General features: G+C 38.8%; 1 protein-coding gene across 2 annotated transcripts; it reads right to left on the bottom strand.

The window, feature by feature from the left end:
- Positions 1-488: 488 nt before the first annotated feature.
- PANK3 (pantothenate kinase 3) lies at positions 489-23067 on the bottom strand. 2 transcript variants are annotated; one of them, XM_015642072.1, is made up of 7 exons: positions 23016-23067; positions 13786-14138; positions 12724-12977; positions 12440-12616; positions 10387-10510; positions 8111-8236; positions 489-6786 (listed from the first exon to the last, which is right to left on the bottom strand). In XM_015642072.1, the coding sequence occupies exons 1-7, from the start codon at positions 23041-23043 to the stop codon at positions 6736-6738; spliced, it is 1113 nt and encodes a 370-aa protein (XP_015497558.1). In that variant the 5' UTR covers positions 23044-23067; the 3' UTR covers positions 489-6735. The 2 variants fall into 2 exon arrangements, with proteins under 2 accessions (XP_015497558.1, XP_015497557.1); XM_015642071.1 differs by lacking the exon at positions 23016-23067 and adding an exon at positions 22912-22968.
- Between the last annotated feature and the right edge of the window lie 6 nt (positions 23068-23073).

Here is a 23073-nt window from a genome sequence, read left to right on the forward strand (position 1 = left end):
CTCAAATTCCTGCCCAGTAGGATCCAGTTAGGACAACTTCAGGATGACAAAATTTGGCATTTCAAAACGTAAGCAAAGGGCAGTTCCAAGAGAGAAGTGGTTAGTTTATATATATCAGCAGCACTTTGCACATGAAGTGTTTTACTCAGTAAAACATGCCACTGAGTTCCCCATCCCTGTGCAGGGGGCAGCAGGTGCTCCCAAGTGGATTTGGAAGGGGAAAGCTTACAATGCTTCCAGAGCACACTTCATTCTTCAACACTGCAAACCAGTGCTGTTTAGCACATCCAGTGTTTCTGAAAACAGGACCCAAATCCAAGAGCTGTGAATTATCAGCTTATTAGACAAAGAGCAGGAAACCACAGCAGTGACACTGCCTGGGTTAAAGATATTCTGCAACAACCCCCAGTATCAAATGATGCAGAAATTTACGATGCCAAAGGAAAGGAACACACCCAGAAATCCCTCCCACAAATGCAGGCCAACAATGAACAATCTCAAATTATTTATTAGGAAAAGACAAAGTACTGTTTCAACATTCATACAGAACAAATGGTAATAAAACCAGGAAAATAAACTGTAAAAAGTAGGCCCATGACAGAGGAGCTGGTTTATGACAAAGCAAATGAAATCCAAACTTCACTCATGCAAACAAGCAGTTAAGAATTATTTACAGTTTTGATGGGATGAATTACAGCATTGTCCATATTTGGGCCCAAATCAAATTACTCAGTGACATATTAAAGGGATCTAATCTGTACATTCAATAATGAGAATCTATAAAAAGAAAAATAATTTAAACAATTTACAAGAGCTGTATTACAGATGGCATAAAGGCATCATTTACAAGAGCTGTTTAACAGGTGACACAAAGGTATTCATGAGTAATTTATAATGAAAAATTTGTAGCACATATTTTTACATCACATCTTCAGTGTCTGAACAGTAAACAAGAAAGCAGAGACATACCATGAGTGCAATGTAATAGAATAAGGCAACTTAACCAAATGGCTCTTCAGAGAACTTCCATCCTACCAGGGTTTACAAGTTACAAGTTTGCCTCTCTGCTTTGCTAACCAAAACAAATACTTGAAGACAGCATCTGGTGATTACAAGGCCTGCATATGACAAGACAGTGAATGGAAAATTAAATGTTTGTTTGTTAAAATGCCAAAACTCAAGAATGTAAAAGTGCAGGTTATCTAAAGCCCTCTATACCCTAACACAAACACATTGATTTTTATGTTCTAGGTGTTGAAATTTAATATGTCTCAAAATACTATTTCACTAGTCTTTCATAATGCACAATCTGAAACTAATATACCTCCTCCCAAAGCTTGTATTTACAATTTCTTAAACTGATGCCAGAAATGTGAATTGCAAAATGCCAGCAATTTATAGCAAAGATTAGCAACCAGCACACTATATTCCAGTTCATTTTATAGGTGACACTAATTAGCACATTTAGATTTTAAAATTACTTTAAATGGGTATTTCTGACTTTTCACCAGCTTTCCTAAACACTCTCAGTAGTGGCTGACTTCCTTGGAAGTTTTAGCAGAGAACAAATGCCAATTGTGTTCTACTTGACACAAGTTCTGCAAACAGCTACAGTAACAAAACAAGATGAAGGATAACAGGGAGTACAGCTATGAAAATTCATCTGTCTCCTAATATGCCACGGGCCTTACATAAAGCAGCACAGGAAACCACACCTGCCAATGACTTGCCACATTAACAAACACAGTCCACACAGTCAAAAAACCAAACCCAAAAGGGAAACTCAAAATAAGGCCAAAAAGTATTGGCAAATGATAAAATTTAAGTCTGTCAAAAGGACCAGGCCATAAATATTTTATTTACAATTTCTATTTAGAATCTTTATTTTCAACAATGATTTAGCACCAGCAGGAATATGCAAAGTAGCATTACTGCGTTCCCCAGGCAGAAGACCTTGAGGCCACATCTAGCTCATTAGTTTAAAAGAATGATCTACTCAACTAACTACAGAGTGAGCAGGATTTGACACTCAGTTATGCAGAGTGCTCAAACCTAATTCCATTAGCACATTAATAATTACAGACACATTACAGCATCATCTGAGATGTTTCCAAAAGTGTGTTTTAAAGAATACTTTATATGCTTTCCATGTGTGAAATAAATGAAACCAATAAAACAGGTTTATTTGGAGACTTTTGTTAACTTAGAGAATTACTAATTTTACTACAGTTGACAAAATAATAATGATGTACTTTGGAATATATCACTAAAACTTTAAAGAACTTTAAACATGAATTATTCTTCTAGAGTGTGAAAAAGCATTTTTTAATCTCCCATGGTCATGTCTGAAGAATAAATTCTCCCTTTTTCTCCACACTGATTGTGAAGCCCACCCCCTCCGACTGTGCATTAATGGGAAATGAAAAAATTACCACACCCAAACAGAAACTGTGCCAAGTGTGTCCCCAGTCTGCACTGGGACCTGCAGGCCTTGCTCAAACACTTCCAAACTGCCCCACACATGTCACACATTTTAACCTCAGAAAAGCTGTTATATGTGTTTTTTAAGCCTACATAAAAAGATGTAGATAAGGACAAGTGACAAGGGAAAGAATTAGTCTTGTTATAACTAGAACTGACCAGAACTAGCTCAACAGAACCACGCTGACCTTCACCTCTGCTCTGAACTCACTGCTGCCTCAGGATTACAGTGCTACCCAGAATGTCAACAGTGAAAGTGATATTTAAAAACAGGCTGACTGCAAATTTATTCATTAATGAAAATTATTGACTGCATGTGAAAGACACCATCTAGTCTTTATCTAGCAGACATCTACTCTAGATAAAAGACCCTTTAATTAGTTCCAAATGTTAAAACCCCACTGTTATTTTGAAATACTTAGAAAAGAGAAGTTTTTTCAACTGATCTGGCAGGTGTTTCCTGAAAACCTGTTTTGGGTAGACACAAAGAGTATTCCAGCCCTTAAAGGCACCTTGCATCTATAGTACCAACTCAAGTGCAAGCAGGAATGTCACAGTACCACTGAAGGAGCAGATGAGCCAGCAGAAGAAGCCAGAGCTTTTGAATATCCAGCTGAGGCTAAGTGGGACAATGTGATTGGTGTCTCTTCCTTTCCACCCTCTAACTCTCAATTTTGTTGGTAGAATCACACAGGTGCTTGAGAGAGGGAAACATCTTCAAAAGGCAGGGCAGACACCTGAGCACGCTTTGGAAATCTTGAGCAAACTAAGACAAAGGGTGTATAACTGCAGCATCTCTCTGAACTCCTAAAAGTATCAAGACTTTACTAAAAAGAGTGAGAAATTGTTTGTATTTAAACCTCTGCTCGATTCATTAAAGAACACTGAGGATGTTTTAATTCCAGCTGTTAAATATTCAAGATATATTGCAGGAGTTCCTCTTTCATTCAAACTGCAATTACCCAAGTAGACTTAGAAAGGTCAAAGTGGTTATGTTTAATAGCTTGGAATAACTTCACCTAAGATTGAACTTTTCTGCCCAGAAATAAACAGTAATTATCTCACTATAAACTTGCATGATTTTTAGGGAGATATTGATACAATAAAATTGTGCATAATACTTGAAAGGACCAAGCTGGAGGGATAAGACCAAGAAACACAAAACCATTACCCCAAGATTAAGGGCTACAGGGATAGGAAGCTGGAAACCTGATGATGTTTTCCTGGTATCTCTTGCTACACTGGATTAAAGGGATCATGTCCATGGCCAATAAAATTACCTGCCATTCCTCTGGTAAGTAATATTGGCTTGGAAACCTCATGGATAAAGTCCCAGTACCATAAAATTAGCATTATAGGAAAAAATTAAAAGGCACTCACATGGCTGACTGAGCTGCAAATGATTACACATTCAAAATGGGTCTTACATTTTACTTTCAAGAACTATCACAGAACTTTCCTCTACAAAGTGGTTCCACTTGAGAAGACAACAGTATCCTGAGAAAACCCCAAATTTTCTCTACTGTAGTACATCACACTGAATCAATTCACCCTAAAGCTGCTTCAACCAATTAGCTCTAAGGAAAAGAAATGGCAAGGGTAAAAGTAAAAACAGACTGTATGAGGAAAAAGCAACTTACTTCAGTGATTCATATAAAAGAAACAAGCCTTTTCAACGTGTTTACAAGAGAATTTAGAAGAAAAGACATTAAGGCTTATCTTGCAACTATTTCTGATGCCTATCATTTCTCCTGGTGATAGAGTCAATCTCTGGAGACTCTAATAACAAGTTCTAAGCTGATAGAAAATGAGATGAAACCCAAAGATGTGACTTAAATACAGGACCCCTGGGCTTTACAGTAGGGCTTGACAACTGCCGTGGTTGCTCTTGTAATGAAGTAACAATTGTGCTGATAAAATTAGCAACAGGAAGCCAATTTTTTTAGAAGCTCAAGGGAAATAAAACAGAGGTAGGGCATACTTTTTGATTCTCACAGTAGTTTCTATACAGTACAGCTATTCAAGAATTACTCCATTTGCTTATTTTGTAACTCTGTACAGTTTACTTTAAAAATGTATGTTAGGTCACATCAACTTCAATTGGTTTAATTAACTATGGGTATTAGGTAATCATCTTCTATATGTGCTTTTGGTTAAATATACAAGTAGCTTCTAACTACTACTTCAAGAGGACTCTCAGTATCACAAAGAAAGTGAAGTAGAAACAAACGTGGTCTAAAGGAACTGTTTCTAATGGAGCTGTACTGTGTCTCCTAAAGCACCCTTTGCAAGTAAAATATGCAGTTAGCTTGCAAAATTTTCAGCAGGCTGCCAGAACATTCAGAAAATTAAGTTTTTACACAGTTTTATAACCAAATGAAGGTTACTTTTGATAGTCAATCCTAAATCAAAAGGAACAGTTTACAGCATTTATAAAGACATTCTCTAAAAACCGTATCCACTTGTTTTCTGAAGTGCCCTGATTTAGCATTAGATCAGCTGAACTGTGAGTGTAATTTTTAGTTGTTTATATGTCTATAGTGAAATATCAAAGCAAGCACAATGGAAATGTAGTACAAGTACCAGGAAAAGCAACAATAAATGGAACTGCATTTGTGATTAGCATTGCACTTAAATGAGTTGTCTACTCTAAGGTACTGTACTCTTAAAGGACCCACAGCAAATTTTAAAAGCAAAAACCTATGATGTTAGTTTGGGGCTTTGATTTTGAGAAGACTGAAAATAGCACAAGGGTTTCTAACACAAGGGGGATGTATCTGTAAATACAACACAGCTATGCTGTGGAATACTTGAGCAATCAGTTTTAAAAACCTTAAACCCCAAGATATGAATGTGTTTGAGTCTGGTTGCTCCTCATGCACTTACAGGAATTAAATTTAACATGAAAATATCACAAAACTGGATAGCTCTTTAGTCCACAAAAAGTCATATAGCTACTGACTGTATAATAGTCCTGTAAGTTTAAGATCTCATGCCCTGGCTTGAGGACTGAAGTTATTATAATAATCACAACTGTAAATTTTAAAAGTCTAGAGAAAACCCCAAAAACCAGTTCCAGAGTATAGATTTTATCCCAAGGCCACAATTTGATGAATGGTTCCATATTATAAGTGCATTAAATACTGGTCCATTTGCTGCTGCAATACAAACTCTGATGCTGTCCTCAACTTCCAAATCCAAAAGTAACCTTCCAACTTCAACATCTACTTGAATTCTGATCAACTCTTCCAAAATCAGGGAGAAATCACAACTTCAAATCAGTAAGATGGGGCAAAAAATATTCCCAACCTCTACAGAAATAAACCAAAGCATCAGAATTATGAGGTCCCATAATTAGTCTGTTTTATAAGGATTTCTTCAATTCTCTCAAGCTTTATGGTACCTTTATAAATGATGATTCATGATGGCAGAAATTAGGAGGGGAAAAAAAAAAGTAATCCAGAAGGCATGTCCCCAAAAAAATAAAAATTTTAAAAAAAATCTTCCCCCCAAAACCTGCCTTCATTAATCACTGAACTCTTTTCCAAATCCAATCAAAGACAGAGGAATCTTCCCAAAATACCAGCTGAATCTTCCAATAAATTAAGGTATCTTCATGAAACCTTCAAGATATCAACTGCTTAATCTGCTGTTTTGGCTGATTCTTTGTGTTTCTATTCTTCCCACTGGAAATTAAAGCATTAATATTATTTCCATCACACATAAAATAATTACTGTATTTACTGTGGGAAGCAATTGTCTATAGTTTCCTCATCTTGTCAATAGTACCTTGATGTCTTTTGTTTTCTATAAGTACACATAAAACTTGTGCTCATAATAACAGTGTAACTAATGAAAATAATTTTTCATTTATCAGTTACATATAAAACTGATGGGCCCAAAGCCTTGGGAATAAACCTGCAATATTTGCATCCTGAGCACTTAAGGGTTTGGCATTCCTTCTTCTGGAATTCCTGGAAAGTTGTTTTCAGGGGATGTATTGCATATTAGAAATTCACTACTGGCTACACGTACCAAAGAACACAAATGATAGCCACAAACAGTTCACTTGCCAATGCCCAGCAGAGTGAAACCCCGTTCCTCACAACAGCAATACTCAGTAGCTTAATCACTTCTTAAAAAGAGTTACAGAAAATCAGCTATTTTCTTCTCCCCTCCCCAGATTTAATTCCCATCAACACAAACAAGTGTCGTTCAGCTGGAAAATAGTTCAGTGTAGTGACATCTGGTATCTCAACTGAAATTTGGCAGCCCAAGCAGAGCACCAACAGCTCCAAAGTATCCCTGTTAAAAAAAATAAAAAATAAAAAATCAAGTTTAAGTAGGGTATTAAATTCTGCAGTAATAACATTTTAGTGACAACAATCATCTAATGGCTCAATGCTACAGAAAGAACACTATACACTTTTAATATATAATATTTCACAGTAATTATTTAAGGCTTTGTGAAACAAACACTTTATCTTTCTTATCTAGCTTGACTTTAGGAGGTTTCCTTCCAAGCCTCACCACTGCAGGACTTCTAAGACAGCTATCAGTGACTCCTAAAGCAGGAAATCAGGTTTGGTTTCTTCTTCCTAGAGAAGCTGCATCTTCTGCTTGCTAAAAAATCTTCAATACCCATAGCAATATTATTCCTAAAGTACAAGTGAAAATTCCTTGAACTATCCACACATCACACTTTTGGACTGTCTACCTACCTGCATGCAAAAAACACCATTCTCCTGTTGAATTATTTTTTGCCTGTGGAGTGAAATCTCCCCCCTCTCTATAACTAAGAAGTATTCAAGTGTTTGGAATATACACTTGAACAAATATGAGAGCTTAAAATTTACCCAAGAAAAATCTGAAGAGTGTAGAACTAACAAGGAACCATTCCACTGTTACTGTGAACATCAGGACAGACTGTCAGTCCTGGGATAAGCAGTAATGGAAAAGAGTTGTGAGAATCAACTGAAGGGAACAGATGGAATGCTGTAATATTTTCAGACCAAGAAACTGAAGACAAAAATTCCCAAGCCACAGCCAAGAAGCAACTGTTGTACCTGAAATTAATACTGACTGCCTGTATTTTAAGCAAAAGACGTCAAAGCTCTCAGCACTGCATACCTATCTAGATGGCAGAAGCTGCCCAAAAGCAGGTTATTCTCAAAGCATAAAATTATTACAACAGCTCTGAAGGGTCTGTGGTGGAATGAAAACAGGCTTTGTCAAAGCAGTCTCAACTTTAAAGACACTGCTCAAGCTCAGCTGAGAACAATGCAAGTGTTTCAAAGGGCCAAGCTTTACATTTCTGCACTCTTTGAAACAATACTTACTGTTGTTGCCACCCAAACCCAAGGAAGACTGGTGACCCTTAGCACAGAGTTTAACATTTTCTTGTCTCTCTCCAGAGATCAGCATGAACTGAGATACCCCAAAGTGACTGAAGTACTTCCCTGACAGAAAACTGTACCCAGAAAACAAATTCAGCAAGACAAACCTCCTCTTATTTCTAATATTTACTGAGCACTTGGTGCCTCAGGATATCACACATGAGAGCTACTCAAGAGAGGCATTTCTGATTCATGGTGAAACAATACAGCCAGATAAATGAGCCACAGCATACCTCATGTTCTAGGAACAAGGCCTTCAGCTGGCCTTTTGACCAGTAATCCAGTGCATATGCAAGAAGCTTCATTGACAAAGTATTCACACGCAAAAAGTTGCCAACAAACACAACTCTGTTTATTTTCTAAAAAAACAATAAAAAAAAGAAAAACAGCAAAGGATTAAGTCTTTTCACTGTTTAACACAGCTTTGAAAAATTAAGCTATGAAAAGGAGGACTGTTTCAAGCAAGGAAAAAACCCCACAAAAAACAAACCCACAATTAAAACATGGTTTCAAATTTTAAAACATGGCATACTTAGGGGAAAAGGAAAAACAGGGCAACCCTCAAGAATTAAAGGACTTAATTTACAGACAAGTAGCATTTGTGTTTCAAATTAAGTGAGCATTTTCAGCAATTACACCAAAGAAAGAGCTCAGCTAAAAGTGAAATGAAATGAAAGATACTTCTGTTTGGCAGAGAAGACTCAATGCCTTCATAGCCCTGTACAATGCTGCTTGATCCATATGCAACAAGGCAGCACTGTAAAGAAGCCGAAGGCAGTAAGACATGACAGATGTTCCTTTCATCTTCAGACCTCAGTATACCTCAGCCTGACATCAAGAGCTGAATACTATAAGTGAGCTGTGAATTTTAATCAAATATAAAATAGTGAACATCATTTAATATTCCCCATTAACTGAAGTAAATCCAGCGTTAAGTGAAAATGTTAAACACTGGTTTAATGACACAAGAGGAAGAACCAAAGCAAATGTAACTGTGTTAATCCTTAGCACAGTGCTTAATGGTCATATCCAAGTTACTGCAATAACTAATATGACAATTCAACCTGTAGTCAAATGTCTAATATGCAACTGTTTTTTAACCATCTTGATTAGTTCCCAGTGAAGACACAGCAGACACATAGTCAAGGCACAAAAACATAATTCTGCTCTACTGCAGGAAGTAAAAATAATTACATTTATTTAATCTTTATACATCAGTTGAAGGTACTAGCTTGTATACCCCTATTAGCTATTTCTTATAGTTTGTAGTTCTGTGATATAGCTGGAATCAGACCAAAACCCCCTTGGAATAAAGCTGGTTTATGCAGTTTACAAGTTCTGATTTGTCCTCATTTACTCCCACCCTTAAGTATAAATTGCACACATTTGCCTAAGACATGTAGAATGTACTTTCAACCTCACCTTCATTTTAAGTCTTTTGTTATTAAGCTTTGCCATAAAGCAAAAAGCCAAAAATAACTTAACAGTCACAAAATTATCCTTCTTGTCCAAAACAGACATGAAGGAAAGATAATGAAACTGAGGGAGGAGTTGCAATATTCAAACCAGAAAATATAATTAATCTGGCTCCTAGGCAAAAGGAGAGTTACTGCAGCTAACAGGGCTGTTGGCACTTGTGAGACAATCACATTCAAAGATTTTAAACAGAGCTCTAAATTCAGTTACCCATAGTCTTCTCCAAGAAAGCTTTTACTAAACCTCATTTTATCCCAAGTTTGTTGATAATGAAGAAAGAAATCCCTGCTGCTCAGACACTACATCTTCTATGCCTTAATTCAGTATTCTTCCACAGCTTCTTGGCTGTCCACACTAATACTGAACACATACTGATTCTTTTTTAAACTCTGAGAAACAATGTCAGGAAACCTCCTCTGTATCAACCAGCAAGATGAGAGGTGTCAAAGCAATTTTTAAGTCAAGAACTAGAAAAAAATTAAAATAATGTTTAACTAGAAACAAGGCTTTGATAAGAGAATAATTTCAGCTTGGAGAAACTGCTGGAGGCCATCATTATGCATTGCTCAAAGCAGGCCTTTCAGCAACTTAAATTCTGCAGTTGTTCAAGTCATGTATTTTGAAACCTCCAAGCACAGGTCCACAGTTTGTTTCTGAGCCCATGTTTCAGGGCTGGATGCACTCCCCAGATGACCCTGCCTTGGCAGGGGAGTTGGACTGCATGATCTCCAGGGGTCCTTGGCAACCCTAACTCTTCTATGGTTAAAGCACTAGGAATTGCTTCAGAATATTTTGAATGTCTCTGGAGAAGTGGGACAAGAATATCTTTGCCAATGGGGAGGGTACCTGATGAGGAGCTCTGTTAAAGAATGGAGCCCAAAGCCTGCAGGTAAGCACAGGATGTTGTGATGAAGTGACTGTAGGCCCAACTTAAAGCTACTACATCCTCATTTCACTTGAGAATATATTAAAAGGTTTCATGTGAAGACAAACAGAGCTGTAAATAGACCATTTCCTTGTCAGAAGTTTTTACCTCATTTACTGCACACATCCGGGCAATAGAGCCAATGTTGTTGGTGATGGTGACCAATATGGCTCTTGCAAGATCTTCTTTACTGACAGACTCCCTCTTCTCTTTGTAGATCATGTTCCCAAAGCTAGAACAGAAGAAATGGTCATGAGTTACAAAATGATTCATGTGCATTTGAAATAATTTCAGAACGGATTTTTTTATGCTGTAATGGAACATATGTCTCATGTTTCCTCTTTGAGGAACTTGCTTTTTAAGTCTGTATTAAATACAGCAATTTGACACTACATCTGTATTTATTCCTTCACAGGAAACAATTGTGTTACAATAATAGCCCCCCAGCAAAACATTTTTGTTCAGATTGTTGACTTCCATGAAGAACCACCTACAGTAAAACAGCTGTAATATTCACAGAAGACTACACTGCAAACCTAGTAAATTAAGTCACTGCTGGATTGGTAAATCCTCCACTTGTCATGCTTGTTTCCTCACAAACACCTATCCATTCCTCTATTTGAGAAATAGAAGAAAACCAGAAATGAACTGAATGGTTTTATGATGGAACACAACCCTCTGAAACAAAATGAAACAGCTGCCAAAATGCAATTTAGGTTGTACAAATGCCCTTCTGGATCAGAAGGGCACTTCCCTTACTATGCACAGCACAAAAGAAAAGACAAGAATCCATAGCTACCTGTGATATTTTAGCACCAAGGATTCTGTGCCAGATCTAAGTCAGTTTGGAGAACAAGAATCCTGATTATTGTAAGACTCGAAAAACCATTATAGCTCTTAAGGATCTTAAAAAGCAAATGAGAAGAGAAAGTACCAACACAAAGCAAGTTAAAAAGTATTGACTAAAGTGTTAAGTTCACACATATTAAAACCTCTCAGCACATGGGCTCTCAAGAGGCTTGGACTCAGGTGGCTGGAGAGGGAGAACAATTAAGTTGCCATGAATTATGACTCACTATGGAATAACAGCAAAAATTTAATGAACACTCTTATGTACATATTAGTTTCGCTTGCAGAGTTTATTTTTCTTATCTTTTGTACAGGTAGTGAAGCTGTAATATCATCAATAATATTCCCCAATGGAAATAATATGTGCAGCTGGGACAGAAGTCCTCTGTCATTGACAATGACATTCTCATGGTGCAAACTGTGTTCAACAGCCCTCACCAGTGAGAAAAGTAGTTAAACCATTACATCAGGTGTCTGAAAACTTTGAAACCATGTTTCAAAAAAAAAAATTAGGAATTTCTCCATTGTAAGAGCAACACAAAAGCCATCTCCCACTCACCTTCCCTCTAGACAATGGCTCTACCAAAAGATGCTAGGAAATCAAAAAGAAATTGGTGCTTTTTTCCCCTCTCTTCTACTGGTTTTGACTGAGACAAAGTTAATTTTCTTCCTAGTAGCTGTGTGCTGGTTTTAGCTGGCATAGTTAATTCTCTTCATTGTAGTTACTACAGAGCTGTGTTTCAGATTTGTGCTGGAGATTTCTGATAACACAGGGATGTTTTTGTTATTGCTCATCAGGGCCTGCACACAGTCAAGGCCTTTTCTGCTCCTCACCCCACCCCACCCATGAGCACAATGGGGGTGCACAAGGATGGGGAGGGGACCATTCTGTTCCATTCCATTTCTGTCATTTTAAACACTTGTTACCTCAACCCACCAATTCTACTTTTCTCCTCCCAGTTCTCTCCCCCATCTCACTGGAGGGAGTGCCTGAGTGGCTGTGTGCTGTTTAGCTGCCTGCTGGGTTACACCACACCACCTCTGCACTTTGTTCCTGCAATCACCTCTTGTTACCTCTAACTCACACAAAGCTGTGTATGAAATAACCTCAGAAGGCTTCTTCAGTATCGACCTAGCAGGCACCTGCACGTGGCTTTAAACCTCCAGGAAAGCTGAGGATACATACTTTTATGATAAAAATGGAACTTGACCACAATAAAACCTTGCAAAAAAGCAGCTGTCTCTGCATATTTAAATCTTGTTTTTGAATCTCCCCAAACCAACAAAAGAACCCACAGAGATTCCTGCTTACCTGGATGCTACAGCCCATCCTGGTAAACCAAATCTTTCATAGTCTCCTCCATAAATATCCCGAACCAGCTTGTCAGCGTGTGTGCTGTCTCCTTTGGATGCCATTTCCAGAGCTTCTTCAAAACTTTCACAGCCTGTCAGCAAACTGCATAACCCAAGGAAGGTCCCTCCACCTAGACTAAGGACACAGAAAACCGGTAGCTTTTAAACAGCATTTCCTCACACAAAAGATCCTTATGTCATTGCCCCATAAAGTAACAACCCCAATGTAGGTTTTTAAATTACCTTGTTCCAGTTACTCTTTTATAGTTGTCTTTGGAATGGACTGATAAAATACTGACTCCTGAACCAATGTTAACAACCAGCAGTGGGTATGGATCATCCAGGTTAAAAGGCATCTTTTGGCATCTCTCGGGATCTGAGGCATTTTCAAAATAATAGCACTCTGCCTGGCCATTGAAGCTGACAGAGTCTATGTACAATAAGCCTTTGACAAGGCAGTCAAGCTCATCCAGTTTGTGCAGCTGAAGGTTTCCAATCTGTGTTAAGAAAGAAAAAAAGATGGTAGCAACATGTTCTAACATTGCACAAATGTGCTACAAATTTATGACTATATTTGTACTGCCCAACTTTAAGAAGCTATCTCATGTGACTAATTCAGGAATTTCAATGCCACTATAAAGCCAACAAAGAATTTAGAGCTAAATTCTGAATACATAAACTAGCAAGTTAATCTGAGTGTAAATCCAGATCTCAGACCCGAATCAAGAAGAAAGATGCAGTATAAGTATCTGCTTGGGTAAAGTCAAAGATAACTTTTGAGATACTAAGACATTACTCCATTGAAAAATTAACAACATTTTTCATCAATTTAAATCAATAAGAGTTCATCAAATACCCTAGAGGCTCCACTGAGTGTCATCTTGTGGAACTCACATCTGCAAATCTGTTCAAGGTTTGTGGGGTTCTTCCCCCATCTTACAAGTCAAAACAGTAACTTGTGAAGTATCAGCATATAAAAAGCTCAATGGCATCATGCTATCCCTGCAACTTTATTAACACCCCAAGGATCACAGAAAAACCACAAGTCAGAAATTCTGTGGGGCTTAAGGCTCACTAGAGTGCTCCTACAGTTCTGCATGTGATATTCACACTGCTGTTCTCTGATAAAGCAGAACAGTTAACAGGTGCTGTGGATTCCAGGAAGGATGGAACTTCCCACCATACTTAATTCATAATGAAAAATATTAGAGCTTCCCACAGTTTTCCAAAATAGAGATTATTTTAACCCATCAGCAGCAATGCTTTTAGCATCAGCTTCAGGCAGAAGCAAGCCAGGCTACCTACTGTGCGAAAGTCTTCCTCAAACTTGTAGGCGCCACCACCGGTGGCACAGAGCACCGTGTGTAGTGTTGAGAAGTTTTTATTTCTTCCCATTTGGATAAAGGTAGGCAAATCATGAGTTGGGAACCGAATAAAGTGCAAGTTTCCTCTTCGAGCAAAAATGGTTAAGTCTTTGAGCTCCAGGTGGACATCCCGAATGCCAGTGGATCCGTAGGCTACGTTGGAAGTCAGGTATTTGCGGATGCTCTTCAGGCTTTCCACTTCCTCCTGCTCCTCCTCTGCAGTGATGTCAATAGGTTCAAAATAGGCAAGTTTGACCAACGTTCCCCCAATGTCCATGCCAAACCATGGGAAAGCTGTGAAGATACAAGAATGAGCCATTAGGTTTGCTGAAGAACAAAAGCCATACCTGGAGCTTAAGACTGAACCGGTGCTGTACTTTTTAACAAGACAGACATTAACAACAAACCTCACAGGAAAAGAGAACTCCTTTCAATTACATGACCTTAAATATGTCTCTGGCCTCAGGTAAAAATGGAAAAATGAGCAACTCTACACATTTAAATGCTATAAGGTGCTCAGAAAGCCGAACTAAAAACTCCCCAAACTATAACCTATCTTTCAGAGCACCTTATAAACAAAATTCAACCACTTTTTTTAAATTGAGAACAAAGGATTCAAATAACCTTCACTTCTAAAATAACAGTTCTGACGTAGTTCAGCACAAAGACTGCAGTGCACAATAGAAGAAAGCAGGTTACACATTACAGCTGACAACAGGGGCAGGCCAGGTACTCCTCCTCTAACAGGCCCTCACATAATGTGGTTGTTGAGAGGAAAGCTTTAATTTATTTGCATGCATTTTAAAAATTGATGCGGTTAATATGCTCAATTTCTATCTCTTGAAGTTAAAAGGATAACAAAATGTCCTATTAAAAAGTGCAAGCAAAAGAGAAAATTAATATTACTGAATTTAGCTTCCATTTTTTGGTTTATTTTCTTTTTTTTTGGTATCTTGGCTAGGAAGGGGGAATTTCTGTAGTACAAAATAACAATACTTAACCACAAGTGCTTTGCCTTTGTCACTTATGCAGGATGACTGCAGTTCCTAAAAGGGATTTTGTCTATGACATGCAGGACCAAAATTTGAATATGCCTGTATCAATAAATATTCCTAAGTGCAGAGAAACAGATACTCAGAAACCCTACAGCAAAGACAACATCCTCAACTGAGAGCTTTCCCACTGTCATTTCCCAGAAACAGTAATTAAAACTTACTTTTTAAGTTTAAAAAAGATCCTGGATATCCAGCTGGGAAGCTCATATTCTATTTCCTAACTGACACTATAACTTGCTTTTATAGTTATATGCTTTGGTTTTGCCTCCTCTTTTTTTTTTTATAGTTATATGCTTTGGTTTTGCCTCCTCTTTTTTTTTTTTCTTCTATTTTTTAGCATTCCAATTTATTTTTTAGATGTAATTTATATCTTACAGAAGCATGAAAGTCAGGAATAAAACCAAAAAGATGTTAATATGCTTATCATGAGCAAGATGCAATTACATTGTATTTACATTACCAGTGGGATCTATCCTTGAGAAGAATGACCTACCAAAACATTTTAATATATTTAGACAAGGCTGGCTGTGTGTCAGTTCATTTATTGAGTGCTGAAGTTAAGAAGAAATTTTGATGATGCCTCAACTTCCAGAATGGGCGTCAAGAGAATATTGTCAGATATTAACAAAAAAATTTAATTGGTCATCTTACCTTGAAAAACTAATGTTAAATATAAAGGTAAATTCTATGAGCAAAATCTAGTTTGAAGTGGAAATGGAGAAGTTCTATAAACCTGGTATCTTTTCCATAAAGCTGAGGGCTAAGCATAAAGATACACATGAACTGAGTTTGTGACTGCACACCAACCTTCTTCACCCTGAGACTCTGGACATAAACAAATTTGTCATCTTATTGTTTGACCACAACTAGCTGAGGATTGGAAGTGACCTCACCAAATTTCAACCACTTGCCATGAATGGTGTCACAAGAAGAAAACTGAGGAAGGGCAGCTGATTCAGCCAGCAGACCAGAACACATCTGTAAGAGTCAATCCAAGCCATGCAGGATTTAACCAGGACACACCAAGCCAGGCACTACCTGGACTCTTCCTGTTCAGCAGCCTAGTGATAACTGGGATCTTGTCCTCCAAAACAGGAAAGAGAGGGGAACAGCTGAAAGTTCATGTGATGAGTTTAAGGATGATTTGGTGCAAGTCATGCCTGTTTGTCAGAAGATCCACTTCATCCCATGTTAAATGATCCAAAAAGCTTTTGCAAATACAGCATTAGTCACGCCTCTGTAAGTCTTAAGGTTTATGGATCTTGTACACCAAGTAAAAAACAAGAACAGCTGAAGTGCACGTTTATTCTGTAATTTAAATGAGAACACGTTTTATGCTGAAAAATGGGATCATGCTGTACAAGATCAGTTTTCTGGGTTAACTGAGTGATCTTAACAGCCATTGACAGATTTTGAAACGGAAGAAATAGGCCAGTTTTCACCTCTGTGACAAACCCCAGGAAGTTTTGTATTTTTCTATTGAAAATTTGTCCAGATTTGGCTGGCAAGTACATTGCTCAAGTTTCATTTGCAAGGTGGAGGAGTTCTGACAAGCAACTGGGCCCACGTACTGTTAACTCAGTCCTTATAGCAGCAAAAAGGTGTTACACAAGGATTCTTGTGCATGCAAGCCACTCTGGATTGATTTATATGGATTTTATTACAGGTACAGCCAGGAAAATGAAAGCAAATTTCTTTTCCAAACACAGAAGGGGATCCACATACACCCAAGTGGCAAGGGCACAATCAGCTGGGAAGATACAAGATTTATCCACACCTGAGCTCTCTTTAAATAATAGAAATACACTGATTCTACCAAATTTGAATGTAGCTGTACATGGACACAACATGGAAGCCTTGTGAACCTTCCTCTTACTGCTGCAGGTTTGCCTAGGGTAGATCCTGACTCAGAATCCATCATATCTGGATGCAGGGATACACAAATGACTCTATAAAAAGTATTTTTTTACTTGTATTTGTGGGCCATGTTTCTCTGAAGAGATTTAGGAGCAGAATGCCAGCAGCAAAAATCTTTAAAAAAAGAAAAACCTGAAAAAATATCCCCAGAAATCAGCTCGATCCTTTCAGCAGCCACAGTTACAGAAACATGTCTGGATGAGGCCAATGCCAATTACACAACCTTTTTTTTCAAGCTTACAGATCTGCAGATACTATGTTTGAAGACTTGCACAACTGTAACCATCATTCCACAGCTTCAATCTGTAAGGAGAGTCAATTCCCCTGCACTAAAAGTGGACTTTTTTTCCACAGCTCTGTGGGGATTAGATAATTAAAAGACTTTTTCAGCTCTTCCTCTTGATTGTTTTTCCCAGGAATATTCCACAAAAAGTGATGCACAGCTCAGAAATACTCCTTGCTGAGAATTTAACTGCTTTTCACAGAACAAACTGAGGGCCCAACTTTTCAAAGTTCAACTCCTCTCTGCAGTAGTCAGCAGCAATTTGACAAAATGAAAAGTAAGAATCCAGCTTTATATTTAACAAGCCAAACTGCTTTGCATAAACTACATAAAACTCTTTCAAAAATACACATTCTGCTTTTAGGAAGTCAGGCCAGGCTCTAATTAAAAATACACAAAATACAGATCTTTACTTTCCAAGAAGAGAGAGATACATGACGTAGGACACTAACTGGGAAGTCAAAACCCATATGGTGTTTAATGAGATACTTCACACCAAATTTAACTATCTTTAGGACACCAAGTGGAATACCATAATATACAACCTTCTTAATTACAAATCCAGTCTTTCTTTTACTCCCCAGCTCTGCCAGGAATCACTGTGGCCCCTCCCTAGACACAGCAAGAACCCTTGCAATAAAGCAGCAGATTGCTCAGTACATGCTGTGAAGACAGCTCTGAGGGGCTCTGAATTTAAAAAAAAATATCATCTTTAAAAGGATTCCCTAGAACTGCTTCCTGCAATTAGAAAAGCACTTCCCACAAGGGAAGAGTGCTGTGGTCATGTAATGATGGAGCAGTTCTGCTGAGTAAGAAAACCCATGCTGGTGTGGCTGTTGCTTGTTATTTAAACCTTAATAATCTTTAGAGATACACAGGGAAACCTCATTCTCTTGTGTCTGCACTTCTCAAGTTTGTGCTGTACACAGTCACAGCAGTCTTAAGGTTACTTATATCTTATCATGTAAGTCTTTATATGCCAAATGAAATAATTACAGAGCATGTCTTGTTTGTGCCAATGCAAGGACAAAGGTTGAAGTGATTTTTTCCTTTTCTATGGGTTCTTCGAAGCTTTCCACCCAGACCAGAGGTTTTTATTCTGATTTTGCACACCCATTCTGGATCCAAAGCTGCAGGAAGTACACACTCAAAGATTTAACTACCCCCCCTGCTTATTCAGTCAAGCCTAAGATTCCTCAGTTTAATGTTCTATTTGTATTTTGCTTTTAAAAACTGAGAAGCAGAATCCTGTCAACCTCTTTCCTATGAATGTAATAACATATTTGAAACACAAACACATTTGAAATACAAACACTTTTGAAATACTTAATTTTCCCTTTAAGATAAAGTAACACTCTGGGTAAGTCCTGTATAAATTAACAAGACCCAACCTTCAAAGAAGAGTAGCTAACTCCTAATTCAAGCTGGGAGCTTGGCACTATGGGGAAGAAAATAAATTCACAGCTGTCAGTGACAGCAAAGAACAGCCTACCACATTTTGTGTCATCTCTGTAAGAAAGCTTATGCATTATTAAGAAATAAGACTGTTGCACTCCAAGTACAAACATGGCTTGGGGAACAACTGCCAAAGGGTGCCAAAGTTCATGACGCTATACAGCCTCAAAATACAAGAAAGGAAAATGATCATGATGCCCACAAAAACTTAAACTTACTTCTGCCAGCACTGCAACAGTTCTTTATGAAAGTGTCCAGTCTCATCAGTTCTGATGCCCAAAACGTATCTAATTCAGCTCAGTGTGTAGCCTTTGATAACAAAACTAACCTTGATCCCATTCTTATCTGAATACTGGCAAGGCAAACAACTATTTAAAAGTTACATTGAACTATTACACAGTTGGTGTTTATAAACAAACTAAATGCATCTTGCAATTTCTCCAAATGTATTTTCTTCTGTGCATGTACATGCATTCTTATACTTCCAGCATTTCCCTAAAACATCAACATGCAGCAACGTAAAACCTGATGGCAAATTTTAACAGCTAAAGCAGCTGTGAGGCTAAGGCAGCTAATGTGAGCAATGGGACAAGTTGAGAGACCAAAGCTTGCTGAACTGCTAAATTAAATGCGATTAACCTGAGGGCTGGGCAGCAAAATGCCTTTGCTGTGCCCAAGAACACCAATCTACATGGCCTATGAGCCTCTATAGAGCAAAACTGCACTTAAGTGTCCTTAGTCCTGGAGATACTGGAGACTTCCTTCCCTCAACAAGTTGTGTAACAGGTTTTTTGGTTCAAATATCCCAAGTCCAGCTCAAAATACATTTGGGCTGGACAGAATTAAAATGCAAATTAAATGTCTCTGACACACCCTGGCACATCCTCCCATTTTCCTTGTGGGAAAACTCCATCACGCTCTGCAAACTCCCACTCAGCCACCTCTAATCACGCTCCAGCACAGCCCCGTTCACAGTGGGAGGACAGGTGGTAATGGGCAATTACTGTAACTGCTCGACATGGCCTTTATCACTTCTACAAGTGGGTACCACATAAAGCTTAATACAAGACAAAATATCACTGCTTTCAGCTTCTCCCTCCTTGCTCATTCTGGTAATTCTGTTGACATTTCAGCAGCGGTGTCATTGGGGATAGGTGTTATTACGGTGAGATACAGAATGCAGAGGAATAATTTAACACTTAAAGTTGCACTGTGTATAACACTTTTAGTATACACTGCTCCTGGCAGTATTAATCCATTATTAGAAATATATTTTTCAACTGCAATCAAGTGAGAGCCTGTAACATCTGCTATGGGCTAATAATTAGCTTTTAAGGACTAATAAGAAAATGCTAGGATACCAAAAACTATGCAGCAAATTCCATGGGGAAAAAAACCCCAAAAAACCCCTAACATCTATTTATATGGGATTCTCCATCAATCCAAATGGATTTTTCATCAATTTTACTACACTAATCCTCCATGTGTCCACAATGATTACATGCATCCACAGAACCACACTGGAGAAAATAAAACTTGGATTTTTCATCTTTGCTTTACACTGACACAGGATTTTGCAAATCTCTGCTATGTACATTCATATATTAGCGTGTCTCAATTCACCTCAAGGGAAAATTTGTCCTCAAATAAACAATCAAAAGGAACAAAGTGCAACAAGTAAGATACAGAGCGTATCAAATGCTCCAAGTCTGCCTTTCCTTCAGCACTGGGTTATGTTCCAGAGGCAAGAGGAAGGGCTCCAGCTCTCCGGAGAGCGCAGCACGCTGGCACAGCGCTCTCGCCTTCCCCCGCCAACACGCACAGCTCTCTCGGAACGAGTTCCTGCTCTCTTCCCTTTGGGCAGATCCCACACAGCAGCAGCTCTGCAACACTTGCTGCTCTCAAATTCATCATCTCAACCCACAAATAACCTTTGGAAATTTCCTTAAAAATTGCCAGCCACTCTTCCCCATGGGCATTTCCTCAGAAGAGCTATCATGCAACTGCTGCTTGGAAGGTCCCTCTGGATGTCATCTGCTCTGACCTCTCAGTCACACCGCAGGAAAACTGCCAGCACTAGATGAGGTCAGCTACAGCTTTGTCCAGTCAACACTTTGAGGCCTCAGAGGTTTTGCAAGAATCTCCCAAGAATGGAGACTACACAACCTCTCCCCCTTCCACTGCTACACTGACTTAGTACAAGGTTTTCCTGATTTGAATTTGTTATCTTCCTATAAAAAAATGCTTGATTTCTCTCATCACCAGCAGATGAGATTTAAATGGCCCTTTACCAGCCTCTTTCAAGACAGCCAATCTCAGAAGCCACGTTCCATGAATTCTGCTGTGTTTCTCACAGTTTTTACTCCATCAGATTAGTGACAGCACTAGTCAAGTGAAGATCTGGAGGGCAGGACCACACAAGCATGTCTAGGCAGTGTACCCACATCAGGAACTCGTGAACTGGTTTGGTGTCCCCATTTTACCCTCACCACTCTCATGCCAGGCACTGCAATCAGGCCTTCCTTCCTGATGCTAAACTTCACTGATGAAAGGACAGGTAGACTAAAGCAATCTGCTCAATTCTACTTTGCAGGTTCTTAAGTAACAATTACACATTTTTCCCCAGAACCACATTTGGCTCCATCACAGATGATTAGGTACTCACTTGGTCTAATGTACACTCAGCGATTGTCTTGAGAAGAGTCTACAAGTGTCTCAGCCAAATGATTTGTAAACAGTCTAAAACTGGTATTGTGAGCCAAACTTAGCTTTCAGGTCCATGTGAGCATTTAAGCCAAACTGACAGCATTATTTGGGTACCAGACACCCTGAATATCAATTTCCATCTTCAGGGCCTCTGTGGATCTGGTCCTCTTCAAACATTCAGCTGCTCTCTCAGCATGATTAACCATGAGCAGAAATCTGCAGATTGAGTCTAAAGTTCACTGCCTAAGAAACTCTGTGCTATTATCTTTTAAAAAGCTACCAGCTCCGAAGTGTGTTCAAGAGTCAAGAAGAAATAAACAACCTAGTGTGACACTGTATCCTTCCCCTCCTACTTATGCAGTTCCAACTGTTTCTAATTCCTATCATGAAACCAACATCAAAGTTCAGATTCAAGAATTGGAAAAGTGTAACTACAACTGCAGCATATTTGAGCAGTTAAAACTTCTTGATAACATTTGCACTGGTATTTATTTAACCATGAGGCTTAAATCCACCACTACAGGAAAAAAGGCTTTGAGGTCCAGCAGAGACAGTCCTGAAATTCACAGGTTTCTAGAGCAGGAGCAGCCATAGTCTCCCCATTTCAATTATCAAACCACTATAACGTTTTACAGCCAGCTACTGCTGTCTTGATGAGATTTCTTAACATTATAGCAGGGAAAAGAATGCTGCCTGAACTCTACTCTTCATAAACATCATTACAGTCAATTCAGCCATTTCCACACACTGGCACTAACAAGAGGTGATGGTTGTGTGCTAGAAGATGTATATTTAGGGTTTCCCCAACAGACCACAGGAAACAACGTACTTTCAAAGTCTTTACAGCTATGTCTAAAGCCAGGCTAATACTTCCTGTGTTAAATATGCATTTGGTGATTCTCTTCTTTCTGGGCCACACAAAAAATAAATTTAAAACGTCGACTTCCAATATCCTGTCTTAGTTGTGAGCTGTTCATTAGCCAGCCATGCCATATAAAAAACATGAGGCCTAGAAATTTGGGACTAGCCATCTTTCCTATACAGTAACTCACCCCGAAACTAAGTCTTTAAGTATGATGACATATAAAAAGATGCTAAACTAAGTGGAGCAATACCTGCATCCCTTCCAGCTAAGGCACACCTGTAGGAGCTTGACAGTGTGTTGCCTTGCACAGCTGTGCATCTCTTACACTGAGAGCACATCAACTGCACGTTCATTAACTATACCCAATCCAAATCTCCCTTCCCAAAAAGTAGCTGTAATCTTAAGACATTTTGTTTATATTCACCTGAGTCTGAACCATGTTTGCACCCTCCAAAACAAACATGGCACTTCAGAAAAACATACAGCAGGAAATATTATTACAGCTGTGGTTATTAAAGGGGAGCATTCAGCGTATTTTAACAGAAGAGTTATATCCAAGTATTAGTAAATATTCTAAAAAGTATTAGAAGTTGATTAGCCTTTAAAAACCAAAACTGTAGCAACTGCAGCCACCTGCGCAGATGCTCAGCACAGTGGTTAAGTGCCATCTTCATCAAACACAGCACCCATCCCCAAGAAACTGATTATATCACTTTCTATTCTAGTCCGTCCGACGCCAGCACTGAGGATCACCTGAACCCCGACACCTCCCTTAGAGGGACGCACAGGAGCGAGACGCGTCTCTGCGGGCATCTCCCGGATCCATGGATGGGCACCGCCCGCCGCGCAGCCCCGCGCCCCCCGCGCCGCCTCCCCCGGCCCGGCCTTACACGGCTTCTTGGCATCCTTGATCTTCATGGCGCTGCGGCGGCGGCCCGGCTCGCTGCC

The sequence above is a fragment of the Parus major genome, chromosome 13, assembly GCF_001522545.3.
Source record: "Parus major isolate Abel chromosome 13, Parus_major1.1, whole genome shotgun sequence".
Taxonomy (NCBI): Eukaryota; Metazoa; Chordata; class Aves; order Passeriformes; family Paridae; genus Parus; species Parus major.

What these genes read in the sequence shown, in the direction of transcription:
- PANK3 (XM_015642071.1), bottom strand. Translation starts at nt 22,951, where the DNA reads ATGGATCCGGGAGATGCCCGCAGAGACGCGTCTCGCTCCT. An exon ending in CAGAGACGCGTCTCGCTCCT is followed by an intron (nt 14,139 to 22,911) that starts GTGCGTCCCTCT and finishes GTATCTTCACAG; the next exon opens with CTTTCCCATGGTTTGGCATG. An exon ending in AAAAGAGTAACTGGAACAAG is followed by an intron (nt 12,617 to 12,723) that starts GTAATTTAAAAA and finishes CTGTGTCCTTAG; the next exon opens with TCTAGGTGGAGGGACCTTCC.